The sequence below is a fragment of the Pocillopora verrucosa genome, chromosome 5 (assembly GCF_036669915.1).
Source record: "Pocillopora verrucosa isolate sample1 chromosome 5, ASM3666991v2, whole genome shotgun sequence".
Lineage (NCBI taxonomy): Eukaryota > Metazoa > Cnidaria > Anthozoa > Scleractinia > Pocilloporidae > Pocillopora > Pocillopora verrucosa.
In genome coordinates this window covers 9,548,012-9,573,435 of record NC_089316.1, presented here as the reverse complement: position 1 = coordinate 9,573,435, position 25,424 = coordinate 9,548,012, and the positions used below count along the sequence as shown (strand labels likewise).

At 37.8% G+C, this 25,424-nt stretch overlaps 1 protein-coding gene across 3 annotated transcripts; it reads right to left on the bottom strand.

Moving 5' to 3' along the window:
* Positions 1 to 3,625: 3,625 nt before the first annotated feature.
* LOC136280952 (uncharacterized) lies at positions 3,626 to 25,143 on the bottom strand. Of its 3 annotated transcripts, none has more exons than XM_066166920.1 (16): positions 25,061 to 25,143; positions 23,586 to 23,658; positions 20,747 to 20,801; positions 20,327 to 20,404; positions 19,918 to 20,225; positions 19,053 to 19,152; positions 16,935 to 17,399; positions 15,193 to 15,650; positions 14,281 to 14,989; positions 13,636 to 13,747; positions 12,419 to 12,668; positions 11,163 to 11,951; positions 9,474 to 10,707; positions 8,285 to 8,541; positions 7,169 to 7,430; positions 3,626 to 6,404 (listed from the first exon to the last, which is right to left on the bottom strand). In XM_066166920.1, exons 2-16 carry the CDS (start codon positions 23,613 to 23,615, stop codon positions 6,400 to 6,402), a joined length of 5,112 nt encoding a protein of 1,703 aa, XP_066023017.1. In that variant the 5' UTR covers positions 23,616 to 23,658; positions 25,061 to 25,143; the 3' UTR covers positions 3,626 to 6,399. The 3 variants fall into 3 exon arrangements, with proteins under 3 accessions (XP_066023017.1, XP_066023018.1, XP_066023016.1); XM_066166921.1 differs by having other exon boundaries at positions 25,100 to 25,143; XM_066166919.1 differs by having other exon boundaries at positions 23,586 to 24,880; positions 24,997 to 25,138.
* Between the last annotated feature and the right edge of the window lie 281 nt (positions 25,144 to 25,424).

The following is a 25,424-nucleotide window of genomic DNA, read 5'->3' as shown; positions in this document are numbered from 1 at the left end:
ACGTGAACTTGTCAATTTGGCAGCCCGTACGTTGAGCCGATGAATCCCTCTTCGTGCCTTAAGAACTTATGTTTCTGTAATGGCAACAAAATGCTTATTTATCAAAATGTTTGAAGTTCAAATTAGTTAAGGTTTGAGTTGATATTTCTGAAATTACTGCATTACTGAACTTTGAGATGAGAATCTGTCCTAAGGGTAGCGTATTACTTCGTTTTATAATTAAACGGATCAGACCGAGCAACACGGTGTCGATTACTTTTAACCTGCCTTTTGAAGTCGGAAACTCATTTAAATTACAAATATTTTCAAATTTAAAATTCATATTTGCGCTTAGTCTTGCATGTGGAAAGAGTATTCGAACCACAAGAAATCTTTAGCGTCTTCTTTAGCTTCAATGGAATCAAGAAACACGTCATTTCACCTCCATTACCTAGGATATTATCTGTTCTATCCAGATCGGCAAGTGTGTCTTATGCTGGATCAAGTGATTCAGATACCATGCCGTTGATTTGTGATCTTCATTTTGTCAAGACATTTATTCAGGTTTGTAATCTAGAGAAAGTTACATTTGGACAGAAATGAAGTGTGCATCTTTCTCGCTATGGTCCTTGTAAAGTTAATTTACAGGGTCAAATGTATAAAGGAAGAGCGTTATACACATAGCACAGAGCAGTGCAAACCCTCAGTGGCAGCCGCCACGACAGTTCTTCTTCAGCGTGACCTTAATGGAAATGCGAGAAATTCGTACTTTATTGTAGGTGTAGTTATCACTTATTTGCTTATATCTCTTTTCATTCCTGTACATATTTTTTTCAATGAATGAGTTGTCAGGGGTCACCACTGCGCAAGCATGGCAAGGTGCTCGAATTAGATATATAGCGAAAGTTTGTTTCGAGGTCCGAAAAAAAGACCTTAGAGAGAGAGAGAGAGGACGCTTTGCGCCGCTGTTTTATCAGAAGTGGGTCAAGATAATTTTGATAAGAAGGGAGTATAAGTTTTTGTTGGAATAACCACGAAATATATTATAAAATATACCGATAAACTTCTCTCCTTACGCAAGGGTTATTGGTCTCGAAATGTCACAAGATTAGCTCTAAATCATTAGGAAATAACATTCTTGCAACTTGAAATGTTTGCCCGGTCAACTCATTCATTAGCTTTCATAAATATAGAATGTTCACCAAAAGTGTGTTTTAAGCACACTCTTTCTTTCGTTTACCCTCTAAGCTCGTCAGAGAAGGTGAAGGTAATCGTGGAAACGTTATATCGTAGACTCTGGTTTCTAGTTACCAGAGGATTGGATCGGAAGGCAGTACTTGCTTTTATTTATGTTGTAAAGAAACCTAGCAACATGCTTATTAGTCACCTGCTATGTGCCGAAAAGAGTTGCTATACTCCTTCTAACTTAATTTAAACAACAGAAAGCAGACTTAACTCTAGCAGCTGTCAAGAAAATCCTGGATGAAGAGACAGGCTTTAATTTAGAATCTTTTGCTTCTACCCTTGCCATGTTGAATGTAAAGCGGGCACTGCATTACACTGGTAGGCTTTACGACGAATTTGCTTTTTTTGAGAGCTGTCTTTTTATTTCCATTCAACGTTAAAATTCTCCCTCTTTCTTCCTCTCTCTCTCTCTCTCTCCATCTCTCTCTCTACATGCGTCGATTTCTGCTAATATAAGGCACACTTGAAGTAGTTATTCATGGTTCTTGTTGTATTTCCCTTTTTTCCTCTCGCAGTGTCAAGCATAGGATAGAAATCAAGGAATGCAAGAGAGGGAAGAACAAAGAATATGCGATAAGGTTGGTTTTCTGGTTTTGTAACAGATGAACTCATAAAGTTTGTAAATCTCGTCAACGCCGAAAACTAACCAAAGTTGAAAAATAAAGAAACCTGCTGATGAAATCACATCAGTTTTTCTACGATCTCTTTTCTCTTTGGTCACCGTCTAATTAAGAAAATTATGAGTGATTTAATGCAAGTCACCTTAATTGCTACTTTTTTATGTCCGTGTCAAAATACCTTATCACTGTTGGCAATATTTTGACCATCTTCCTGTCTTTCCAAATTTTAGGAAGTACTATCTGACAAGGAAATTAATTTGAAACTCTAAAATAGCTCATTTGAAACACTGGTATCATCAAACGCAGAAGATCTCCGTAATAAATAAACAAGTATAAATAAATGAATAATTGTTTGTTATTCTCTTAGGAAGAGAGCGTGACAAAAAGAACGCAAAGGTAATAAAAGAATGTAACTCACTGACGAAGGAAAAATTAATGAGGGAAAACTATGATTGAAGGTATGCAAAATGGGTTAAAAGCAAGATGAAAACTACGTGCACGCTGAGTTACTTGTTATTGACTGAGTGACCAGCCACACCGTGCGTCGAGCCGCAGTTGTCCTAAGACGTACAACTGAAAAAAAGTAAAACAAAAAGTAGGTAAGCTACATTTGAACGGTTGTGGAGAAGATGTTCATTCGTCTTGTCTCGAGCGTTGGACAAAAGTAAAAAGTTAACAATCCCCAGAAGGAATCGAATGTGAAACCTTTTGATTTCGCGCTCCGATGCCTTACCACTGGGCCACAGAGACCCCACGCTGAGTTACGCCATTATAAGGACCTTGGTTGACACGCGTCTAGCATAAAGCAAAGATAAACAATGTCGAAAGCTTCATATGACAATAAGAATGAGACGAGACGGAAAAACATTTTTAAATCATTTTGCCTTGCTCAAAATTTATCATCTTTCTTATTTGAAATGTTATTAGAAGTTGTTAGTGAACTCCAGAAAGAGCGATATGCCGCCATAACTTATGGCAAGTTCAAGAAAACTGCAATGCCCTAGTTGCCTTGTCTAAGACCGCGAATTTTGTTACATTAACCTATGTAACATGCGTCATTTTAATTTCTGAGGTTTGTTTCACAGTGGTGGCCGAAGATTGCCACCATATGTATGTCACGATGGAACTTGGAACACGTGAGAACACATCATGATCGCAATCGCTCTGACATCATGATTTATAAAAGTTTTTGACAGAGACGAAAACTGCATTGCAGGAGTGTCAGCCATGTTTGAAAGTTTGTTACTGTAAATAAGCTTATGACAATCTTACTGCGTGAAAACCTTACAAAAAGTCGGTAAGTCCATTTATTAGATAAGACGAAGAGATTTTCAAAAATCCAGTAGAGCTCCAGAATTTTAGCCCCGAAAGAAATATTACCTAACACTGACGAGTATAGGTTGAATAACTGCTCAAAAGTAAAGGACACTCTCATGTAACATTTCCTCAGAAGTTTATGATTCAAACATTGCTCATCAAGATGATAAACGTTTTAACACAAGCACATTCCAAGTCGGATACTTATTACCCGGAAAGGAGTTAAGGACACCGCTTCATCAAATAGTTTAGACAAGCTCCAAGGAAAATTTGATTCATCTTCGAAGATATAACCAAACACTCCGGTTTTAGTTTTACTTCAGTTTCAGCCAGTTTGAACTGAGTACTCCCGACAATTTCCTTCTACAGGCGTGTCATGGTCGAGAAAGGAAAATACAATGTTGGAGAAAATAGATGACAAAAGGCAAATCTTTCTATGTCCGAATCTTTTTATTTTACTGTATTTCATGGTCTATTTATATTTTTTAACATATAGTAGAGAACACAACTGTGATACTCTACAAATACTCGATTTTAGTGCTTGCTTTTACACATGTATATGAAGACATAGGTCGATTGAATTTCTATTTGATAAAGGATGAGTTAACGATCGGAAATTTTCATTCAAATCCTCTAATGCATCTAACTAAAAGCCTATGTTGGATACTTAGCAGCTTTCTACGTGGTCTCGAACTCGGTTGTCAAACACCTCCGATTTCAAGAAAAGAGATTTTGCAGGGAATATCCGATATGGGTGGCAGATCCCTGCTAAACTGATAATGTATAACATCTAAATGGTTACCACTGGACCACAAAGCTACTGGAATGGCATTTAAAAATGCCTCTAAGACATGTCTCTTCCCCTGCCTTCGCCAAGCAGCCATAATTGGTATGTTCCGATAACGTGTTTCAATCGCAAGAGAAAAAACCACTCAATCACCAGTGGAACTGAGGTCTAAATGGCAAACTACATTAGCAAATTTGAAAAGGAATCGCTATGCAAGAAAACAGATTTAGTAAATAATAACAAGCCGTTAACATTGTATTATGACAGTAGACTTAAACATCATACTCATAATCGCATTGTCTACCATAATTCTTTCAAGGTGAGGAGTTCGAAAGCTTCCCCATGGCGCTGGGGTTATTTTGCAATGCTGATAGCAAAGGTGATCGACAACCACCATGGTACTGCGTTCCACTACTTCCGTTATTCGTACTCTACACTTGTTAAATTAAGTTCTACATTCTAGTTTAACTTAAACTCTAATTAAATCAAAGTGCTCTGTGAGCAAACTGGTGAATTGACACATGATTTTGACACATGATGTTTAATGTTATCTGGTTTAGGGAATTTTGTGGTTGATTGTCATATCTTGAGTACGAGCAGTAGTTCAGTGTTCGCTAATGTAGCAAAGAAACAAAGTAACGTTGGGATAAGAAGGCATTACAATTGAAATGATCATGCTATTACATTTGACAAGGTGGATGATGTCATGCGTTTTAAACGTCTACCATTTTTGTTTCTGGTTCAAAAGAAAAGGTTGGAAGTAAATGCGGGTGAAAAGTGAAATTTACCGTCTTTCGTTGTAAATATTAGAAAATCAAGGCAATACTGTCTTAATGAAAACATTAACGATTCCCTCTTTATCAAATCAGACAAACTGGAACGAGTTTTGAGTGATATAACTAAGCCAAGCCTGCCACCGTCATTTTGGATCTCCGCCTGGGTAGATTTAAGTCACGTGCTAGGCAACGTATAATCAATAACAAGATAGAATTTCATTTCAGGCCTATTTATCAATTTTGTGGTGGATAACTTTCGCATTTTAGTACATAATATTTATTTTGAATCTTCAAATTGTCTTGAAACTTAAAAGAAAATTGTTCTTTAAAAATTCACTGAAAATCGGTAGCTAAAATTGTTTGTTTAGGTGTTATCTGATTTTCGTGTTAACTTGTAATTTCGTCAGTCGCCGGCATCTTCTGTTGCTTCACACAGGAAAAACACACGCGACGAAACGTAATGATCAATCGGATTGTTTTCGAGTTCAAGGATTGTAAATTACAATTTTATGAAAAACGAAGGTTGTTCTGTTATTTCAGTATGAATCCTTGCATGTCTGCCAGTCGCTGGCGCCGCTTGTTGAAACTAAAACGAAAAAAAAACTCTTTTAAGATTATCATTGGCTTCTTTTTCACCCCACCACTATTCTTAGCAACAAAGGTCGCCATTTCTTCTGTTTACTGCTCGCTTAAAACTATCAAATGCACTCAAAAGCCTAAAATCTAAAAAAAGTTTACGGGAAACGACCAATCGAGCGAGCGAGCGAGCGAGCGAGCGAATGCCATTCCCCACATGGTATCTATAACTCGCTCTTGCGCATGCGCGCAATTCACGAGTTTAAAAGGGAGCCTCACCTATAAGCCTTCATGGCTTCTCGAGACTTCCTCGCTTTTTTCCTTTTTCTATTTTATATTTCCCATGTATCATCTGTGCAAATTAGCTTTGTTCCCCTTTTAATATGTAATAAAGGCAAATTTTAAATAAAAAATTAATAAATTCCATGAATCAATCCAAGCACTACAATGTAGAGCAAACTGTCAAGTAAAGCTTGTAAAATTAAATATACAACGGCGGCACCAACGTACAATGGCACCGACAAGACAAGAATATCCTGGATGAGAGATGTTCCATAATTGCAGAACAGAAATACGCAATTCATGGTTTTTGGATTAATTTTCATTTGGCCGGCGTAAACCAAAAACCAAAGTTATTACAACAGCCAATAGTAACGAAGTTTTGAATCGTTATTAGCCAATGAGGTTTCAAAGGAAATACAAGCAAACTACAAAAATTGGGGGCAAACGACCAGTTACGATTCTTTCTCGTTTGCCATCTGATTTGTTTCGTACATTGAGCGAGTTTCTAAACCAATCACAGACCGAAATAAAGAAAACCAAAGCAGTAGGGGATTACTTTTGACACTCAGTTAAGAATTGCTCTATATCAAAATTTCAATCAAACCACGAAAACTCGATAGCAATTCAGTGACTTAAGCTCATCCAAACCGAAAAAGCTGCGACCTCTAAAATGCTATGTTTTATCTAAACCTTTCTTTTCAGCTAAAAATAAGGTTTCGTGAAAGAAGTTCTAAAATTTCGCAGTTTTTTCTGGTTGCGTTCTGTTTCTTCGTTGAGGTCTTCCTGGTTTGTAGCCAAAGCTGCCGAAACACTTTTTTTAACCTGCAAATGCAACAAGAAAACAAACCAAAATTAGTGAACAAAAAGCTCACATTTCCCAGAGTATGGTTCTCCGCAAAGTGATTGGAATTCGGGCGCGGATCAACAACAAACTCAGCCGACATGAAAAGCAAGGTCCTGGATATAACTCGGCCAAAATAGTGGGAAGCAAGTGTTCTCACAACAGTACCATCCCTGGTCCTCGGGTAAATTGAGCAGCTGTAATACCGCTGACTTAAACTTGTATGCTTTACACCGTTCTCCTAACAAGCGACTTTTGTTCAAATACAAATAGCATATCTTAATATAACTTAACAACCAGATAAATGCATACATAACTCGCTTTACAGACATTTTCTTCAGTTACCATCTTTCCAAAAAAACTGTAAAAGATCACTCCATTTAAAACTGATATAATTTGTAAAACCCATCGCAGAATATAAAAGAAGAAAACAAAATATAAAGGTATAGCTTGTAACTTATGAAACGATAGCAATGGTACATTTCAAGTCACTAAAGACACTGGTGTGTTTTTCCAGCAGGGAAGTGGAAAGCTTAGTTCGTTCTCAGAGTTGTCTCTGAGAAAGATCAACTAACAAACCATCGTAGTGAATCGAGAAGAGTTAACACTTCAAGGGTAAACCTTCGATCCAGTTAGTGCCGCTTTACATAGGAAACATAAGGTTTTCAAATTTCGCTACGAATGTTAAGTGATCTTCATCATTTTCAAATTGAAAAGCGCGTGACGTGTGTTTTTCCCTTCTTACCTTGTATGGGTTGAAGACTGACATAGTGTACCTCATGAATATGTCCCAGTACTAGTGGCTTGCTTTCTTCAACAGGATGATGTGGCCTGATGACTACATCATTATGTAGACTGCTGAAGACATGAATGCACGTTTTAAAGCAATTCGCAGCGGCACAGAGAATGAGGTGATCACCCCAAGCGCCATCTTGTTCCATATATGTCAGGTAATCAGCCCATGTTTCATGGCCATGGACAAAGTGACACAGATCTGTTCCATCCGGCTGTAAGAAGAGACAGCAATTAAAACTTTAATTCCAAATACCTTTTGAACAGGGCCGAGCACAATTCAAGGAAAAATCCACAAAAAAAAATGAACTTCTTTACAGTGGAAAGGTTAGTGAAAACATTAAAACGCGGTGGGCAAACAGCAAAAGCTAAAATAAAAAACATCAAGTAAGTGTCACACTACAGGAATCTAAATGGGCAGCGGCAGTTGCGTCTCCACATGATCATTAACCCATTTTGTGACAGAAAGACTCGCTATGAACCTATTGCAGTTAAATGTTTAGCCGTTCATAGATACCATCACACTTCTAAGAAATGAGAATTTAAACAAATGCGACCATACGGGTAAAATATCAACTACCGGTAAGTCCTTAAATGGAGAAAACCAAAACATTCAGAGTAAGAAAAATATAGTTTAGAATGATAAGGTCTTCAAAAAACATGATCGTCCTATTCAGAGCCGAGCTAAACTGACGGTGTTCATTGATTCTGAATTGATTCTGAAAGGAATATTTTTCTAAGGGTGTGACTTACATAACTAAGCACAACACTCTACTAGAGACTCCATTTGAATTAGATAAGAATGTGGGCAGAGACTACGTTGCCTACCGCTTAAGGCACTGAAATCCACGATAAGAGCTTTCGACACAATCCTACCTTGGGTGACTGTATTATCGAGCTCTAGGAGAACACACTGCACTGTCAAAGCGCTTCTCTGTGTTGTGAAAGGGACCAGTGTCCCAGTAAGGACGAGTAATACTCCATGTAACGGAGAGAGAAATAAGCACAGTGGCCCAAACTACTGATCAACCGTTAGTTCAATCTATTAATGAGAATTACTGCATCTCACCAGTTTTGGGTTTTCCCTGAGGTACTGAATTAAAGATTGTCTCAACTGGCCATGTTGGATTTTGATTCCTTTGACGGTTTCAAGTTGTTCTGACAAGGCATAGAACATGCAGTTTCCTGACCCTTGATTGCCAGAAATTCTAAAGCCCTTATCTGATACAATCGTGGTTAACTCCTCTGTCAAGGTAATGTGGTTGTTGACCGTGTTTGCGCAGAGTTGCATCCACTGAAGATTCTGGATGGTTCGCTCAAGCAGCCCTAGAAGCAAAATAATTTTAGGTGTAATTCCTTGAATCATACAATGTAGATGGAAGCGAAGATTTCAACTATCGGAGAGAAAAAATCCATCACATTTAAGACCGAAGTTTCAGTCTACCGTGATTATTTTTAAACTTGCTGGGAACTCATCCTGTATCACCATTGCAAGTTGCTTGAAACTTGTATATGATCCGCTCGGCCCCGATCTCACTGCTAGTAAAGTAATATGCGCCCAAGTCAGGGCTGAGAGGGACACTTATTCAACTCGGATTTAATTTTTATAGAGGGCGCTACCCTCAAATGAACGAGATATTTCCTTATTAGGAGGATCATGTATGGGAAAATATTTCATGAGGACTTAAATTGATCCAAAATCTTCACTGATAGGAACAGGCTCTTCTTTCAGGTTAAACTACCACTTTCTTCTGATTCGAGAACGAGAAACAGTATTGGAATAAAAAGTGGCGGGTAATATCCTAGACTTGCCAGTTAACGTTCTACATAGCTACTTTTTTTTTTCTTTTTTCATAAAAAAATAATTATGTTGCAACGAAAGCAATAATTGCTTGTGAATAACCGGAGCAGATGACTTTTAACCTGAGATTTTTGCACAATATGACATATGCCCCGCTAAAACATTAACATTTTGGAATACACTCGTATCAAGAACGATAATTAAACTTAGGATGAATAAAAGTGGTTTTGGACATTTCTTTTTCTTTTTCCTATCTCTCTCTTATCAGCACGTACAGATCGTTTCCTTTTTGGCGAACATTGGTGATATACACAAACTTATAAAATTGTCTTTCATACTATGTTTTAGAAACCTCTTTTCGAGGTACAAAATGTATTCACATCAAGGACAGAATAAATTTGGGATACCACAAGAAAAGACAAGTCTAAGGAAAGAAACATAAAAATCATCAACATACCTGCGCCATGAACTTTGACCCACATTTTATCAACAAGAAGGTCACACTGTTTCTCCCAGCTGAACTGCCCTTCATATGATGTCCTCAGTCGTTCAATCTCTTTAAGACGCTGTGATCTCTCCTTCTTACGGACAACAGCAATTGCCTCAGCCCACACCTTGGGGTCCTCAGAATCGACCACAAATGATTTGCCGGGGGGCACAGTGCGCAGTGCGTCTCCGAAACCCGAGTTTCCACTTACAAGAATGGGAAGACCAGCTGACAAGGCTTCCAACGCAGTTAAGCCGAACCCCTCCGTCCGGGATGGCATGATACAGAGATTAACTTCACAAAAACAATCTTTCAATTTCTGCTTACTTTGCAAAAACGTTCTCACTGTCAGCTGACGTTTGGAAATACCATTCTGCAGCAAAGTTTCCGTAACTGCCTCCTGTTTTCCATCAGGTGCACCCACAAAGATCAGATGGTAGGAGTTGTCTTTCAGTTCAGCTACTGCTTTAGCAGCGATATCATACCCTTTCAGACCGAAGTCCTCAGGGTCACCACGACCAAAGGTCAACACCCTAAACTTTTCAGAGTCAACTGAGGCATGATTTAGAGTTGAAAACTCCTTGAATGTGCCAGGAGTGAGCGACATGATATCTTGCTGCTTCTCACATGATTGAAGATAGGCAGAGTAGGCCTCAGTCAACTTGGGTCCTACTGCTACCACTAGATTTGCCAATTTACACAAATCTACTTCGGCTGTAGTCTTCTCTTCTCCTCTGGCAATGGCTCTGGGATAGTTTTTGAACATTCCGAGCTCTTCAGGCGCAGTATGCACTACTTGTACCCACTGGCAATTATGGTACTCCCTAATGATTTGGGCTTGCTTACCTAACTTGGCTCCATGACCCAGGACCACGTCAGTTATCAGGTTTTTCGGAGGGAAGCTCAACCAGTCAAGAGGGTCGTAGCCTGGACGTCTCTCTGCTTCTTTGATGACAATCCTGTGACTTTCTGCATCTCTCTTCTCTTCTTCAGAACAAGCAAATTGTGGGACTAAGAGAGTGACTTCTACCTCACTACGTTTGGCCATAAGGATGGCAAGGTGTCTGTTGATGGTGGACAAACCCCCTCTTGACGAATTCCACTCATTGGCCAGTAGAGTAACTTTCAAAGTTTTGTGGCACTTTACTGGGTGACCACGCACTGATGCAACTTCTGAGGTTCTTATTTCTGACGGAGCCAAGCCCTTTTGGATAATGACATAAAAACATTATTATAAAGGAAAAGCATATCATTTTCCAAGTAAGGTATATAAAACAGTTTTCACAAAAAAACTTACTTCAGTTAGAGAAAAATATTCTTTTTTCCCATCAAGAAATTATAAACCAGACGGAAGGAAACGAACTGGTTGAACGCGTTCATACATGTCTTGAATCAACCAAAAAGGTAATTACGCAATTGCAAAACATACAATCTCATACAGTATATCCATTGTTGAATTGCTTTAGGAGTTTGATGAAGCAAGATCCTTCTATGACACTATTAGATCTCAATCTGTTCCAAGATTTTCTAAATTGGGTATTCCGATTCATACGACTGCCATCGCACAATGTGATATCATTGCAGCTATCATAAGCTCTTCTTAATTGGTTTCCGTTACTACCTACGAACGAACGAAGACATACAAAGAATGCTTTATACCTGGTTCAACAACCATTTCTCTTGTCCAGGAACTGTAAGTACTTCATTAGACATGCTTTCCATACAGATAAAATCCTGTCCTTGCCTTAATTCAAGCAGGTGTAAGCAGTCTTCTTCTCCACAGGACACTTGGTTGTGGTTTACGCACTTGCGACTGCTTTGCTGACAGTAGGGGCATTCAACACAAAATTCATGCTGCATCCTGCTCAGGTATGGGAACTCCTGCGACATCTTTTCTAAAGTGCTCTCCATAAACAATCGCACACTTCTAGCAACTTCTACCAAAGTTGAATTAGAAACTGCAACTACGTTCTTCTTAATTCTTTGTCTCAAGAGGATTTTTATGAACTTCTTTTTGCAAATCATAATCATGTCATGTATGACGCGTTCTTCAAGAATGAACCATGCACCATTCTGGTAGAGTTTTGGAGGCTGTAACGATCCATTTGCACCACACCAAGCAACCGATTTTGAAACAAGGCGAGTAAAAAAACCATGCGGAACAAAGCCTTCTTGGAAATGAAGATACAAAGGACAAGGATCCGTAGATGATGGCTCCATTTTACAAAGCTCTTCAGGTGAGGATCTCAGTTGACATGGCACAAAGTAATAAACGTCAGCCGGGGATGGTGAGTATTTGGCAATCAAACAAAACTGCTCCATCATGTCCAAGATGTCTTCCTTGATAACGCCTTGCTGAATAAGAGGGGAAAAAACGTGATCAACAAGCTCCATCTTAAGGACACCACTTGTCTCGAGTTGCAGCCAGTACTTGGAATGCACAGGATCCTGAAACCACAAATTCCCTATTTGAAATAAGTTCAATCTACCAATTTTTCTTTAAAAATGACCCATTTAATTTGCAGCGGACCAAAAACATCTCTCCTTTCCTCATTACTAAGGGTACAATGAGTGGTAAAATGTAGTTGGCAAGCCTCCCGAAATGAGTCAACATAATAAGAAAAATCTTGTTTTTCATCTCTAATTAGTTTATTGAATTTCCCCCTTACCTCCCCACCCTCAAACGATGTCGTAATAAATTAGTGACCATTTTGTCAATATAAGGCAATATTGAAATGAGGGAGAATGGGAGACACAAAAGTTATGGAGAAAACTCAAAATGTAACGTGAAAAAACAAACGAACAAACAGTCAATTAAATTAACATTTTTTCGTCAAGCGCAAGTTGGGAGAAGGTGACAAATCCTGCCTGCGATCTGGAATCATCTCGATGCCTAGAAGATTATCTTTTCCTACCGTTTTTTTGAATGCTGGGATGGTTATAAGCTTCTTGAATAGACTGATTAACCACTGTGCCTTCAGAATGACTGTACTGCGGTGTTTCACAATCAATCCTAAGTCGTGATAGAAATTCAACATGGTGTGAAACTGTTCGTCGTCTTCTATAAAACATACATCCTTGGCAAAGGTTTGAAGATGAACAGTATTTGAGTGGTATACATTCTCAGCTACCAAAGCTTCAATGACCTTTTCGAAGTTAAACCATCTAGAAATATAAAAAATTTATAATTAGTCTAAATTACAGAAAGGTATACATCATAGCAAATTGCATGTAGCAAAGTTTGGAAATTTCTAAATGTAACTTTAGAATATGGCTTAATAGCGGGTTGAGCATCTTTTGAGGATATATTACATCCACAAGTAATGGTAGCATGTTGTTAAGCACTGAAAAATTCGTCGTCTTGAAAGCACTTTACGCCTGTTTCCCTACTCGTTGAGTTTGCTACATGTTCGCTTCTAACATGCCCAATTCGCTGCCTCTGTTAATTCACAGTTTTAATTTCTCTTTTAACCATAAAACACAAGCAATATCTGTAATTTATACTCCCAACTGCGTGATTGCCGTTTTTAGGAGTCAGTTAAACTGATCATATGCAAATTTCCTTCTTGTGTGCTTTAAACCGCTACTTTGATTTTTTGGTTTGTTGCGAGGTTACGTTTCACAAGTAAACCTGATTGTAGGGTGGAACGAATTGGCAAAGTCAACAAAATTGTAAGGGTTTTTTTTTTAATATTCCACAGTGAAAATATGTCATCAATAAATCTCTTCCAGACCAAATGTTAGAGGGACTAGCCATTAACAGTCGCTTTTCTAGGTTTGCCATAAAATGGCAGAGAAAGCAACTACTGTCTTAGTTCCCATGGCGATGCCATGTGTTTGTATGAAGAATCTTTCGTTGAACTTGAAAGAATTTTCTTCAAGTATGAGCCGCTAAAGTTCCCGTAAATCATCTGTGGGAATTGGTAAATTATGCTCATAATGCGAGCATAATTTACTGTGGTAGAATGAAGTAAGTAGCGAATTCGGCATGTAAGTAACGAACATGTAGCGAACTTGAACGTAGCGAACTCGACAAGTAGCGAAACCACTCGTACGTTTCAGTACAGCTGTTGTTAGAAAAAAATGTGCTGAACATCTCTTTGTGCTTATATCATTACACATCATACTTTACCTCACTGGTATCTTCTCTCCCATATAAGGTTCCTGTCGAAGTACTTCCAGGATTCTCGCTCGAAGAGCATGAATTCCATCGGCATTAGTGCCATCACTGTCTCCTTCTTGACCTTTCAATTATAAATTATGTAAAACAATTAGTGCTGTTGAGAGAAGCCAGGGAGGAACAGAGATTTCTCCTCGGACTTTCGATACGAGTTTGATGGCAACTAAGACCATGATCCCCTATTTCGTATTCGGAAAGGTCTATTTCTGCTGCAGCAATCTAAGTCACTTCTTTGCAATGTATTATAAATTTCACACTAATTTGGTCGGCAAAAACATTCGTTATGGTATTTACATATACAATCCAGGTTAACACAAGAAAAAAGGGAAAAAAAGAGAAAACACAAACAAAAAAAATCCAGGAATAACGGGAACACTAACAAGGTGCCAACATCAAAAGTAGATAAGTACCTAGACTGGGAGAAAAGGATGCTAGGAATTAGATGCGGAAAAGCAACCGGTAAAATATTCAGTGAATCCAATCAACTTTATCTAGCGATGATTTTGTCTGTCCTCGATAGAAATAAAATTATACCCAACCTCATTAACCGATAAACACGTAATTAATCATCATGTTGAACCCAAACACATAATTTACCTGTTTGACGATTTCTTTGAAATTTAAAGAAATTCCAGAATTTCCGTGCGAATGATTGGTCTCCTTGAGTGTTATCAATGTAGAAGAATGGTCGGATCACATGTTTTCCATATTCCTTACTGGAAATCTCACGAAGTATCTTGGATGAAACATCCTTCCTATCTTCATATGGCTTGTCAGCATGGGTGCCGACGATGAACACTGGAGGTCGGAGATAGGGGAGCACGTTAGGCGTTTCAACCATTTCTTCTCCAGTTGATCTCATATTATGAACTGTCACGAGCCACGACAGCAAATTCTCTAGATTAGTCTCATTGTTCGGGTTCTCCAAAGGTACTTCATGAGTTCCCTGTCTGAAACATGGCTGAGCTCGGGCATTCAGTGGCTTGTTAAGGTTGTGAACTACGATGTACACAGCTCTTGACGAAAGAAATACTGGGTGAGCAGCATAGTACAAATGTTGACCCGCAAAATCCCACACATCTGCGGTTATCGAGGATCCTTTCTCGATGTATGTACTATCAGCATCCACACCTTCAACGATCATGTTCTTTAGTAGTTCATCAGCCTGTTTTTCAACGGTATTAGAAAGTACGGTGGCGTTGATAGCCATTTTGGACTTTGTGCTTAGATTCTCTCCTTCATGAACTTCGCTTGATGGCTTGGATCTATCTGGAAACTTAGTGGCCGAATCCTCGTACACGGAAACCTAACATTTTAAAATAAGATGAAATATTAATACTGTGGATACCAAACCGCGTTAGAAATTGATGGCTGATGCATCTTTATTTACACAGTGGATATCGATCTATCTCGTTATGTCAAAACAATGAAATGAGCATTAAATGTGTGAATTCGTTTGAGATCATTCAAAAAAATTCAGGTTTCAGTGTAAAAACATAGTAAACGGACCTCATCGGCGACAACATGTTTTGTGTGCAATTCCTCTCCTGACTCCACTCTGCGTTCTTCCTTAGGCTGTGCCCCTACTGATTTCATTTCCGAGTCTTCCTTCTCATCACGAACAATCATGTGATACCTTTCTCTCGATAACAATTCCGCTATACCCGTTGTATATTCCAAACAATCAGACAAACTTGACTTGTTCGCACAACTTGGAGTCCAGTTCTTAATTTGCTCCACTTCAATTTCGAACTTTGATGGCTCTATTTCGATCCCGTCCGTGCTCTGTTCCCGGTAGTCAAATGGCAAACCTAAGAGAGTCTTCTTTAAACTTGTTTTTCCGGCACGATCTTGGCCAACCAATATTATGCGACCACGATAAACATTCACAAATCCATCTCTAAGGGCCTCTTCATAAACTAGTCTTGCGGAATGTCCTTGCGCCAAAATATCTGGAGGAGCTACAGCTGCAAGTGGGGGAAAAGGAAAATTTAATATTGCAGTAATTGCCTATTGTAGAACAGTAAAGTGAGAAACAAAGAACATTTCTACGATACATCACGACCTTGTGGAGGGTGATACATATAATAGAAGGAGCATATTACTAAAATTAACTTCCATGAAAGTCATATCAACTTCTGGAAGATTAAATGTTTCCAGTAGAAGAGAAAATGATCTTTTTCAAAGTTTCAGGTAAATCTGTCACATAAGACTACCTCAAAATTTTTTTGTCGTAAAATAGTGACGGGATTTTTCATCTTTCTTGCACTGTGAGCTTTCAAGCCGGGTTCTTTTGTACCATTTTCAATTTTAAATGCTTGGAAAAAGGTTTGTAAAGTACACGAACACTGCACTCAACAACAAAACCAGCCTGCTTCCGACTGTTACGCTTTTTTCAAGTGCACACTCCGAGACTCTATAGCCAGAACGATCGGTCGGCAAATTTGAATTAAATATTCCCACAAAGGGATTATCAGACGAAGCTTGCAACGATTCATACTAGCATCAATCCTCATAATAAATAAAATAGTAAGTGAAGGTTGCATTTTTAAGTGCACAATCGACTCTCGTCCTACGAACACCTCGCTATTACGGACACCCTAGCATTGCAGACAAGAGGCATCCCCCGGAGAAACGCACAAAGAAATGACTGAAATATACTCCCGCTATTACGGACTCTCGCTATTATGGAAATGCAGACACTTTCATAACCCCCAGCGCGACATTTCACTTGTTTTTTCTCTTGCTATAGCGGACACTTCGTCCAAAACCCTGACTCACATACTATAAAGTGACATTATAATAAGGAAAATAAAGAAACCATTCTTTAATTGGGTGCTAACATGAAAATGTCCTGCTTAATTGCGGCCAGATCTTTTTCCGGTTCGAGGCAATGTTAGAAACTTTATTTTTGCGTAGTTACATATTATCTCATATGTTTGGAGACAAAACAATTTTTTTCTCTCCTAGCCTGCTATTACGGACTCTCGATCTTACGGACACGAAATCTGCCCCCCCCCCAGGGGCTGTCCGCAATAACGGGAGTCGACTATATACGTATACTTCAATTTGGATCTCTACGCGAAGATGGAAAGACAGGCTTCACCTACTTGAAGCTCTAATCTTTACAAAGAAATTACTTCAGAAACTTTCAATTGAGATAAAAATCACCACAGCGTTAGAGACACTCCGAGATAACATTGTGCTCAAGTGTGCAAAAGATATATTGCTATATATTCATGTAACACTACCTGCAATGTCTACGGAGATCGATCTTGTCGTCGTATCCACATGCTTAATAAGACTTCTTATCTCTACTAGAGTGAGCGGATTTCCTTCAACCAATAGTTTTCTAAGGTCAGGCAGTTTTCTAACCACATCAAGTACCTTCAATTGGTTATTTCTCAAGTCCAGCTCTTGAAGTCGTTTCAAGCATCCAATACTTTCAGGCAGAGAGGACAGTCTGTTGTTATTCACATATAAGCACGTCAGGTTGATCAATTGTAGAAAAATATCAGGTAGCTTTTCAAGACGGTTGTGGCTCAAACTCAGCGATAGGATATTTGTAAGTGAAAAGTTCTTTCGGCTATGCAGAAACTCCTCTATGCGATAAATACACAGATCTTTGTCCAAATTTCTCCTACTCAGATCCAAAGTTTTCTCTCCGAGAGCCAACGTTTCGCTGATAACGGATAAGGGCACAGTTAAACGTTTCGCTACAAAATAGAATGATTACAAAAAACTAAGAACCAACTGACAATTCCCTGACAATTCCCTGTCAGCTTTGCCCCTCTGCATTCTGAATAATGCCTACACCTATAACAGAAAAAGTATTTCCTAACGAACCATCCCTGGAAACCTTAATTAACAGGAAAGAAGTGCAGGAGTTTCACATTGAGAACTAAACACAGCTTAGGAAAATTGATATCACTGGCATAGGTAACAGGAGCACCCTAGTTTTGACACTAGGAACAAAACCTCGCTCTCCATTTTTCTTCTAGCAAACATAAAAACAATTATGCTATTGATAACTTTTTGTCTTTTTTCCACGGGGAGAAATTACTGCTAGTTATCCAAGCTCATGTTTCATAGAAGCAGCCACTGCTACAACAGACATACAATTGTAACAAACATATTCTCACAGTTACCCTTTCAATTCAACTTTAGTCAGAAACCTATACTCAACTATTTTTTTTTTATCTTAAGACGAACACTTGACTGCAAAAATAATGTGATTTCTGTCAAGGCCTATCCACTGGAACTTTTCTCATTTCCATTAACGAGTGCTAATTGGAAAGAAGTGTTCCACAATGGCCACTCTGCAGGAATGGCGTTACTAGACTTTCTGAAGCTTTCTGCAATGCTTTTCATTCAATGTCATGGCGCAACCTCCAAGCTATCAGCAAGTCTGGCTTCATACAAGAGTGGAGTATGTGATAATTTACAAAGCATTCTCTATTAGATTATATTATGATAAGTGGTTGCATGTTTTCTTCCGTCTGTGTCGGCCTTTAGCCGACGCATATTAGGGAATCCCCTTTCAACCCAGGTTTTTAACAAAACCAGTTCGAGAGTATTGCAATGCCTGCAAAGCGTATCATTTGACAAAGACACCCTGTGAGAAAACACATCTACTTAAAAAAGCAGTGTAATTGATAAGGCAGGTTGTTGGGAGATGGGGCGGTAAAATGGTTAGAACCCTAAACCACAGATAGAGAGGTTTTGGTTCAAAACCCCAAGCTGCATCATGCTGAAATAATCATGATTAGCTCTGGCACCTTATATACCAATGGACTCAAGTGCAGACTTTACCGTCAATTTGTCAGACACATCTATGAATAGGGTAATTTAGTATTATCAACTGAGTTGATAGCGTAAATTGGCCACCGTAAAGAGTTTAAAAGCTGACGTTTCCAGCGGTAGCCTTTCATCAGAACGACTGGAGATTGTTTTAGAGTTTTGAGGCTTTCCGAACTGTTTAGATGTAGGGAAGGGCCGCAAACTGCCATATGCTGCTCAGAATGGTTAGAGAGATTAAAGTGTCTAGCGACTGGTTAAGATGCGTCTTTGTTATTTCTTTCTACTTCGCGAAGGTGTTCTTGGAATCGGTCATTTAGTAGTCTTCCAATGTTTTACCACTGTACAACTTTTCGCAAAAAACTATACATTGGTGAAACATCTTTTAAATCGACAGTGTTAGTCCCTACGGCCATTTGAATAAAAACGCTCGTTGATGGCCAATTTACGTTATCAACTTAGTTGATAATACTACTGAGAAATTACTCTGTTATATTCCACCAATGACATAGCACCACAGTTTCTTTAGAAACCTACCCCCTTTAGATCAATGAATAGTCAATTCTACTCACCAATATCGGAGAAAAGGTCTTCCACATTTTCGCCTGTTAGTGCTGACACTTCCATAAAAATCTCAACGATATTGTTTTCATCTGCATAATTCTGAGCTTCCTGAAAGAAGGAAAGGAAAATAAGGAAAGATATATAAGAAAAAGGAACACAGTACACCATTGATTACCAAAAAAATGGGTCTAATCAATTTTTTTTAATTTAAATTTTTACAAGAAAGCCTGGTAAGAGAAGTCTTGAGATGCACCGTTGTCATTAGTAGTCATTCAACCGTATGTGAATTAACTCATTGTTTTCTGTCTTAAAAACAAAAGAAGTAAACAAGAATAGTTCATTCTGATAGGTCGGTTTGTTACTTCAATGTTGTGAAAAAGGTTACTTGCGAGGTGCCAACGTCAGGTTGTTGACATATGCTTGGTGAGCATGGTGTTGTTGACATTGGTTGAAACAGGGAAGTCTGCCTTTTAGGAAGCTGGATGTCAAATGCCTGATATAGTTTCTCTTCTCAGGTTTCGTAACAAATAAGATTTTAAAAGACGCGTAGGAAGTTCCCATGTTTTGACGTTAATACAGCAAGATACATGTAGAGTCGCACTGTAAATAAGTACTTACTAGAAATGCATTCTTCTCCCTAAGATGCAACCCAACAAATAAAATCACAAAATGATTTTATACCAAAGGCACAATGAGAAATCATACAAAAATGGTCCAAAGAGCTTTCATAAACCAACTCATTTTACTATCCTTTCTCAAACATGATTTACACCATTCTCTACAAAAACCATTAAAAAACCTTTTGACCTACGTGATTTCATGTTTACCACATGTAGCACACTAGCATTATATAAACATGGCCACATTACTTACCTCAAAGAACACCTTCCTTATACTTTCAAGATCTGCTTTATTTCCCACAAGAGCTACAAAGGCACCTGGCCTGGCCTCTTTAGTGAAATCGTCAACCAACCTCTTTGCTACCGCAAATGAATGTCTCTGCGTTATGTCATACACAACAATAAAAGCATGTATTGGGTGATAATCGTTCAGAACCCGCTCCTCTCCAATATATCGTATTAGGTCAATATCTTGATACCGTCTCAAAGCAGCAGGGTACTCTATTTTAAGGTTCACTATCATGTCTTGATCCAGACTTATTCTTTTACAATACCAGCACTCTAAAAAGAACAAATGAACATAGACTAAATCTTAGATCACTTAGAACTTTCAAAAAACTCATATGATTTGCTTCCATGCTCATTGTTAAACGTTTTCTTACCTCTCTGAGATTTGAAGTAGTCATCATTCTCATTAACATATATGTCCAGCAAGTGCAATTTGCCCACACTGTAGCCTCCTGTTTGTATAACAGAGGTCAAAAACAAAAATTTATGGAACTTGAACAAAAATTACAATGATTCATGTATTGTTGACATATTTTTTGAATATGATGTAGAGTGTAAAGGTCAGCAATAAAAATTACATACTTGAACTTTAAAAGTTCTCAACTTTTGAAAGAAGACATCAATCAATTATTCACCTGTAATAGTTATTTTCTGTGACACAACTATGAAAGTATCTTGCAACTTTAACAATCACAATAATCAAAATATTACATGTATATAGGAAACAAAAAATTAAAAAATTAAGTTATACTGATAAATTGACTAGTAATTAGATTAATTTTGTTTGCACTCACCATCAACTCTCACATAAAATGTCAGTTTTTCTGTTTCAATGATGTTAGATTCCATCTGTGAACATCAAGAATGATACAAAGCCTTCATAATACAACAAATGACTTTGTGACTCTAAACGTTGTTCCATGAAAACTTAAGGAATCCCCCTCTTTCTTCTTCTTGGGCAAGTAAACATTTACTAGTTAACTAATCAAGTTGCTTAAGCAGGGTGCTTTAATTATGATAAACATATGAAAACAAAAAAACAATCAAAACATTTGCCATAAAATAACAATATAAAGGAAAGAGTTGATCTCCACTTTAACTTAAAAATACATCGTTAGTTAAATAGACACAGGTTAGTAAAATCATTACTTCCAGTGGCAATTATATAGTTTAAATAATTTGGGTTTTTTTCCTCAAAATTCTTTTTTAACAAAAGAATTATAGAAAAGAAGTCAGAACAAATGGATCTATAACAATCAAATATATGTTCCAAACCATCTTGACCCGGAATTTGAAATTACAAACTACTAACAAAATAAATTCCATTAACTAGGTTCCACAAAAAGTTACTTGTAGGAAAAGCCTCACCCATAGCCTCCCTCAAAGAAAGTTTCAGTTAGTGCCCCCCTCCCCTACATTATTTTCCAGCAAGCAAATAAAGTTCTTTTCCTTTACTTGATTGAGTACATTATTTTTCATGATACTTCTATATAAACAAGTGGTTTTATATGATCTAGAGGTCACTGCAGGTGGAATTAAGTTCTGTTGTCTCACCCTCCTGGGAAATTAATCCTTCCCTCTGCATCAATGAGAAAATAATTTCCACTTAAAAAGCCTTTTTATAAGAATTCTCAACATAAATTAACAAAGAAAGCAGAATTATAAGAGCCAAACTTAGCATATTTATATGATCAACACATCAGGCACATAATGGGTCAATAAAAAGAAAACCAGTTTTAAAATGAATTTTTGCAGTTTAAGGTATTTCTGAGCCATGCAGTGACTAGCAGTAATGTCCAAAGTGACAATTAACCAACAGTCAGATTTATGTGGGCAGTTATGAGTAACAAAGCATGATGATCAATCAGAAGGCAGTTGGTTCAGCCAGCCAGTTTGCTCAACTGGTTGCTTACAAGTGACTATGCTCTGTTTATTTGCAATTATTTAATTAAGGATCTTTTCATCTATTTGTTTAGTTCCATTACCTAATATCTTTCATTTACTTATCACTTGTAAAGCCTAAAAATAGCTTTTGTAGCTCCGAAGAAAAAATTAATCATCTATTCACCAAAAGTTCTTTAGTAACCCTTGGTGACACCACTATGCACTACCTTTCCTGAGCCCTAATTACTTAGGAAGTGGCATGGAGAAGAATCCCTAGCTCCATGGAGCCATTCACATGAGTCCAGCCAACTGTGCTGGCTCAGTTTCTGAGATCTAATCTTACCATTCTCTCCTTAGCTAAAATATAATGTCAAAAGCCATTCCTAATCCACGCCACTTAATCTAGTTGCCAACCATGCAATCTAAAGATTGGGTAAAGGGATATAAGTTTCTAAAGAAAATTTGGCACTGCATTAGTAGGAGAGTATAACTGGGTAATTTAATATTATCAACTGAGTTGAAAACACAAATTGGCCACCATGGAGAGTTTCAAAGCTGATGTTTTGAGCATTAGCCCTTTGTCAGAGTGAATGTAGGAATTGTGGGTTGGGTGTGTTTTTATGCAGAAAATGGAGCTACACTATTGTTGGGAATATGGTGACAAGAAAAAAAAGAATAAATTAGTTGAATGAAAAGCACTTCAGTTGATACCGTGGGGATTAAGAATGCTGATTTGAAAGATAAATTTTTGTTCTAGAGTTTTTTACCTTTAAAGATTGAGTTGCCAACCATGCAAGTAACATTCTAGCCAAATTATTTGAATGAAATTCTAACTGTCTCTAAATTGACCAGTTCTCAGACTCAAATGGAGATCAGGACCATGTAATTAGGTGAGAAAAGATGTCTCCCATCAAAATGCATAATTGCCGATCAGCAACAAAGTGGACTTATGAGGGAACAATGTCTAATAGTCGGACTAATAATAAGGATTGAAATGCACCAATGACAGCACATCAAAACACATAAATAACAACAAACCAAGGTCCTATAAAAAGCAACTTAAACTTTCAACCTGATTGCATGACAAACACTAGCAGTAACACAGTTGAAATGTCATGATCAATATGCAATTATTAGCCTGACTCTTACATTGTGGGACAAATGATTAAATGTTCATTTATAGATTCTTAAACATAAGAGATATTTGAAAACTGGTTTAACTGATAAAATTTAAAATTTATCAGTAGAATTGTATGACGTGGTACATTTGCCAAATGAAAAATAAACCCTCTTATTAAATCACAACATTCTCTCTTAAAGAGGAAAACAGAGATTTACATATAGCCACTTACTATTCTGAAACATAGTCATAGTCCCAAAGGCAATTTATTGTTTTCACCATGGTTTCAGTTAAGTGAGTTTCATTTGGATCATTCATGATTCTGGATGTCAGAAGGATAAAAATTATGATGATGAACATTCCATGGGTTTTTATTTGTTCTCCCACGAAACATTGAAGCAGTGGACAAGGTACATATAACACTCTGTTGAAGAGATTATATATAGAGAGTCTAGAAGTTTTTAATTGGAGAATGATTCCTTTGAAAATATGGTTCAAATGGAGAATTTAGCCTTTCAGCTAGCTTGACTACTTTCTTGCAGCTTCAAAATGTCCTGTGAGGAGGTGAGACAGTGAGCAAATACCCTTTTGCAAATTCATCATTACAATTACATGAAATTTCAACTTACTTCAAGTATATCGTTTCCATCACTGTCCATTCCAAAAAAATTCTTGGATACCTCTCCACAAATCTCGACTTCCCTAGGAGCAACGGAAGCCATTTGAAGGGTAGTTGTAGAGTAGATAAACAAAAGCTTTATTCCGAGTAGAGTTTTGTCAGTAACTTATGTATGAAATTAAAAAATGGAATCACAACAATCTACCAATTATTATTCTTTTTTTTCTTTTTGATGGTGGCTCCATTAGCTGATGATTTGCCCCTCACCCCACACCATGAAGGCATTTATCTCTTCCCCCTTTCTCTTTCTCAAAGTTTTGGAAAAACAAATGTTGATATTCATACTTTTATACTTTTTATGGTAAATGCCACCTGCTCAATCAATAAGCTAACATGTAAAACATGACTTCTCCATAGCGGATTAAACGTGAACCTCAAAAATTGAGGTTGTTAAGTATTCATATGTTCAGGCTATTGTTCTTTCTCATTACTTATTCATTCCGATGAGTTTGCCGACATGCCGGCATGCTTCCGAAGATCGTGAAGAGCGCAACTTTTTTGATATAGGTGAGATATTTTTCTTTTGTTAACAGATGAAAATTTACAACAATTGCGTTGTCCGATTTGCTGACAACTTTTGCTTTTGTCCGAATTCCTAACTGATCGACAGCTTCGACAGAATCGCCAACACTAAACTCCATCGCGACAATAAACAACACGGTCAGATCACAAGAAGTTCATTCGAACAAGACGAAAGTTGTGAAAGAATGAACCGCCAGCGCGCGAACACGAGCACTATTTACGACACGCAATATTTACATAATAAAGAAGTAGTTTAATTCAAGTGCACTCACTCGGATCAAAACAAAACAAATGCATTTCTTTTCAATTGACAGACAAAAGCTGGTTTGGTAATACGTATATCAACTTGAATTAAGTAAAAATTACTTTTTGTAACCACTCGGCGTGTCACTCGTGAATTCTCTGTTTATTTAAGCCAGGCGACTTTTGGAATTGAAATCTTATTTCTGCCACCTTTAATAACTTTTAGAACACCCCCAATTAAATACTGGTAGCCAAAAAATAGAGTTTTAATTCATTAAATGTTTTATGCAGTCACCGCGTGTGCAAAATGTCGAAAGACAGCAACGCATAATTAACTCCACGAGTCAAGACCGACCGACCGCCGCCGCGCCGCGCCGATCGGCGCTCGAAATGATAAACTATTTTCGCTTTTGCTCTTCGCAGTGATTACAACAACTTGTCCAAGATCCATTTTAAAATCTTTTGCGACGCTCTTTAATCCTAAAAACATATTAAGGCTAAAAATACACCGTGAATAGAAACTAAATCCATTCAAATGATTGCAGTTTATCGATCTCAAGTTCATTCATCTCAAGACAATGTAAACAAAAGGATACAAGATCACAAGTCTGTTCGCGCAAGGTAGCTTAATTACACTATAGTCCAAGTCTTTTGAAGTACCTTCCGCAGTTCCTTTGGTCTTCTTCCAAAATATCTCACCTTTTTCGAAACGAATAAAACCGAAATCATTCGACACGTTTTCGGCAGCCGCCCAAAGGAATAAACCGAGCCTTCGAGGTAAAAAATCCAGCGGTGACACCCATTTCACTAAGTCACAAATAATCCGGGCTGGGGTCGTAATGACCTTGAAAGTTCTGAGAAAAAAAATTAGTAGCGTGTAGCATGAATAGTCCAAGTTTTCTCTAAGTTTGTTTTCAGGCTTTTTTTCCCCTTATATGCAAGTAACACTCTGGCCAAATCATTGGAATGAAATTCTAACTGTCTCTAAATTGACCAGTTCTCAGACTCATATGGAGATCAGGAC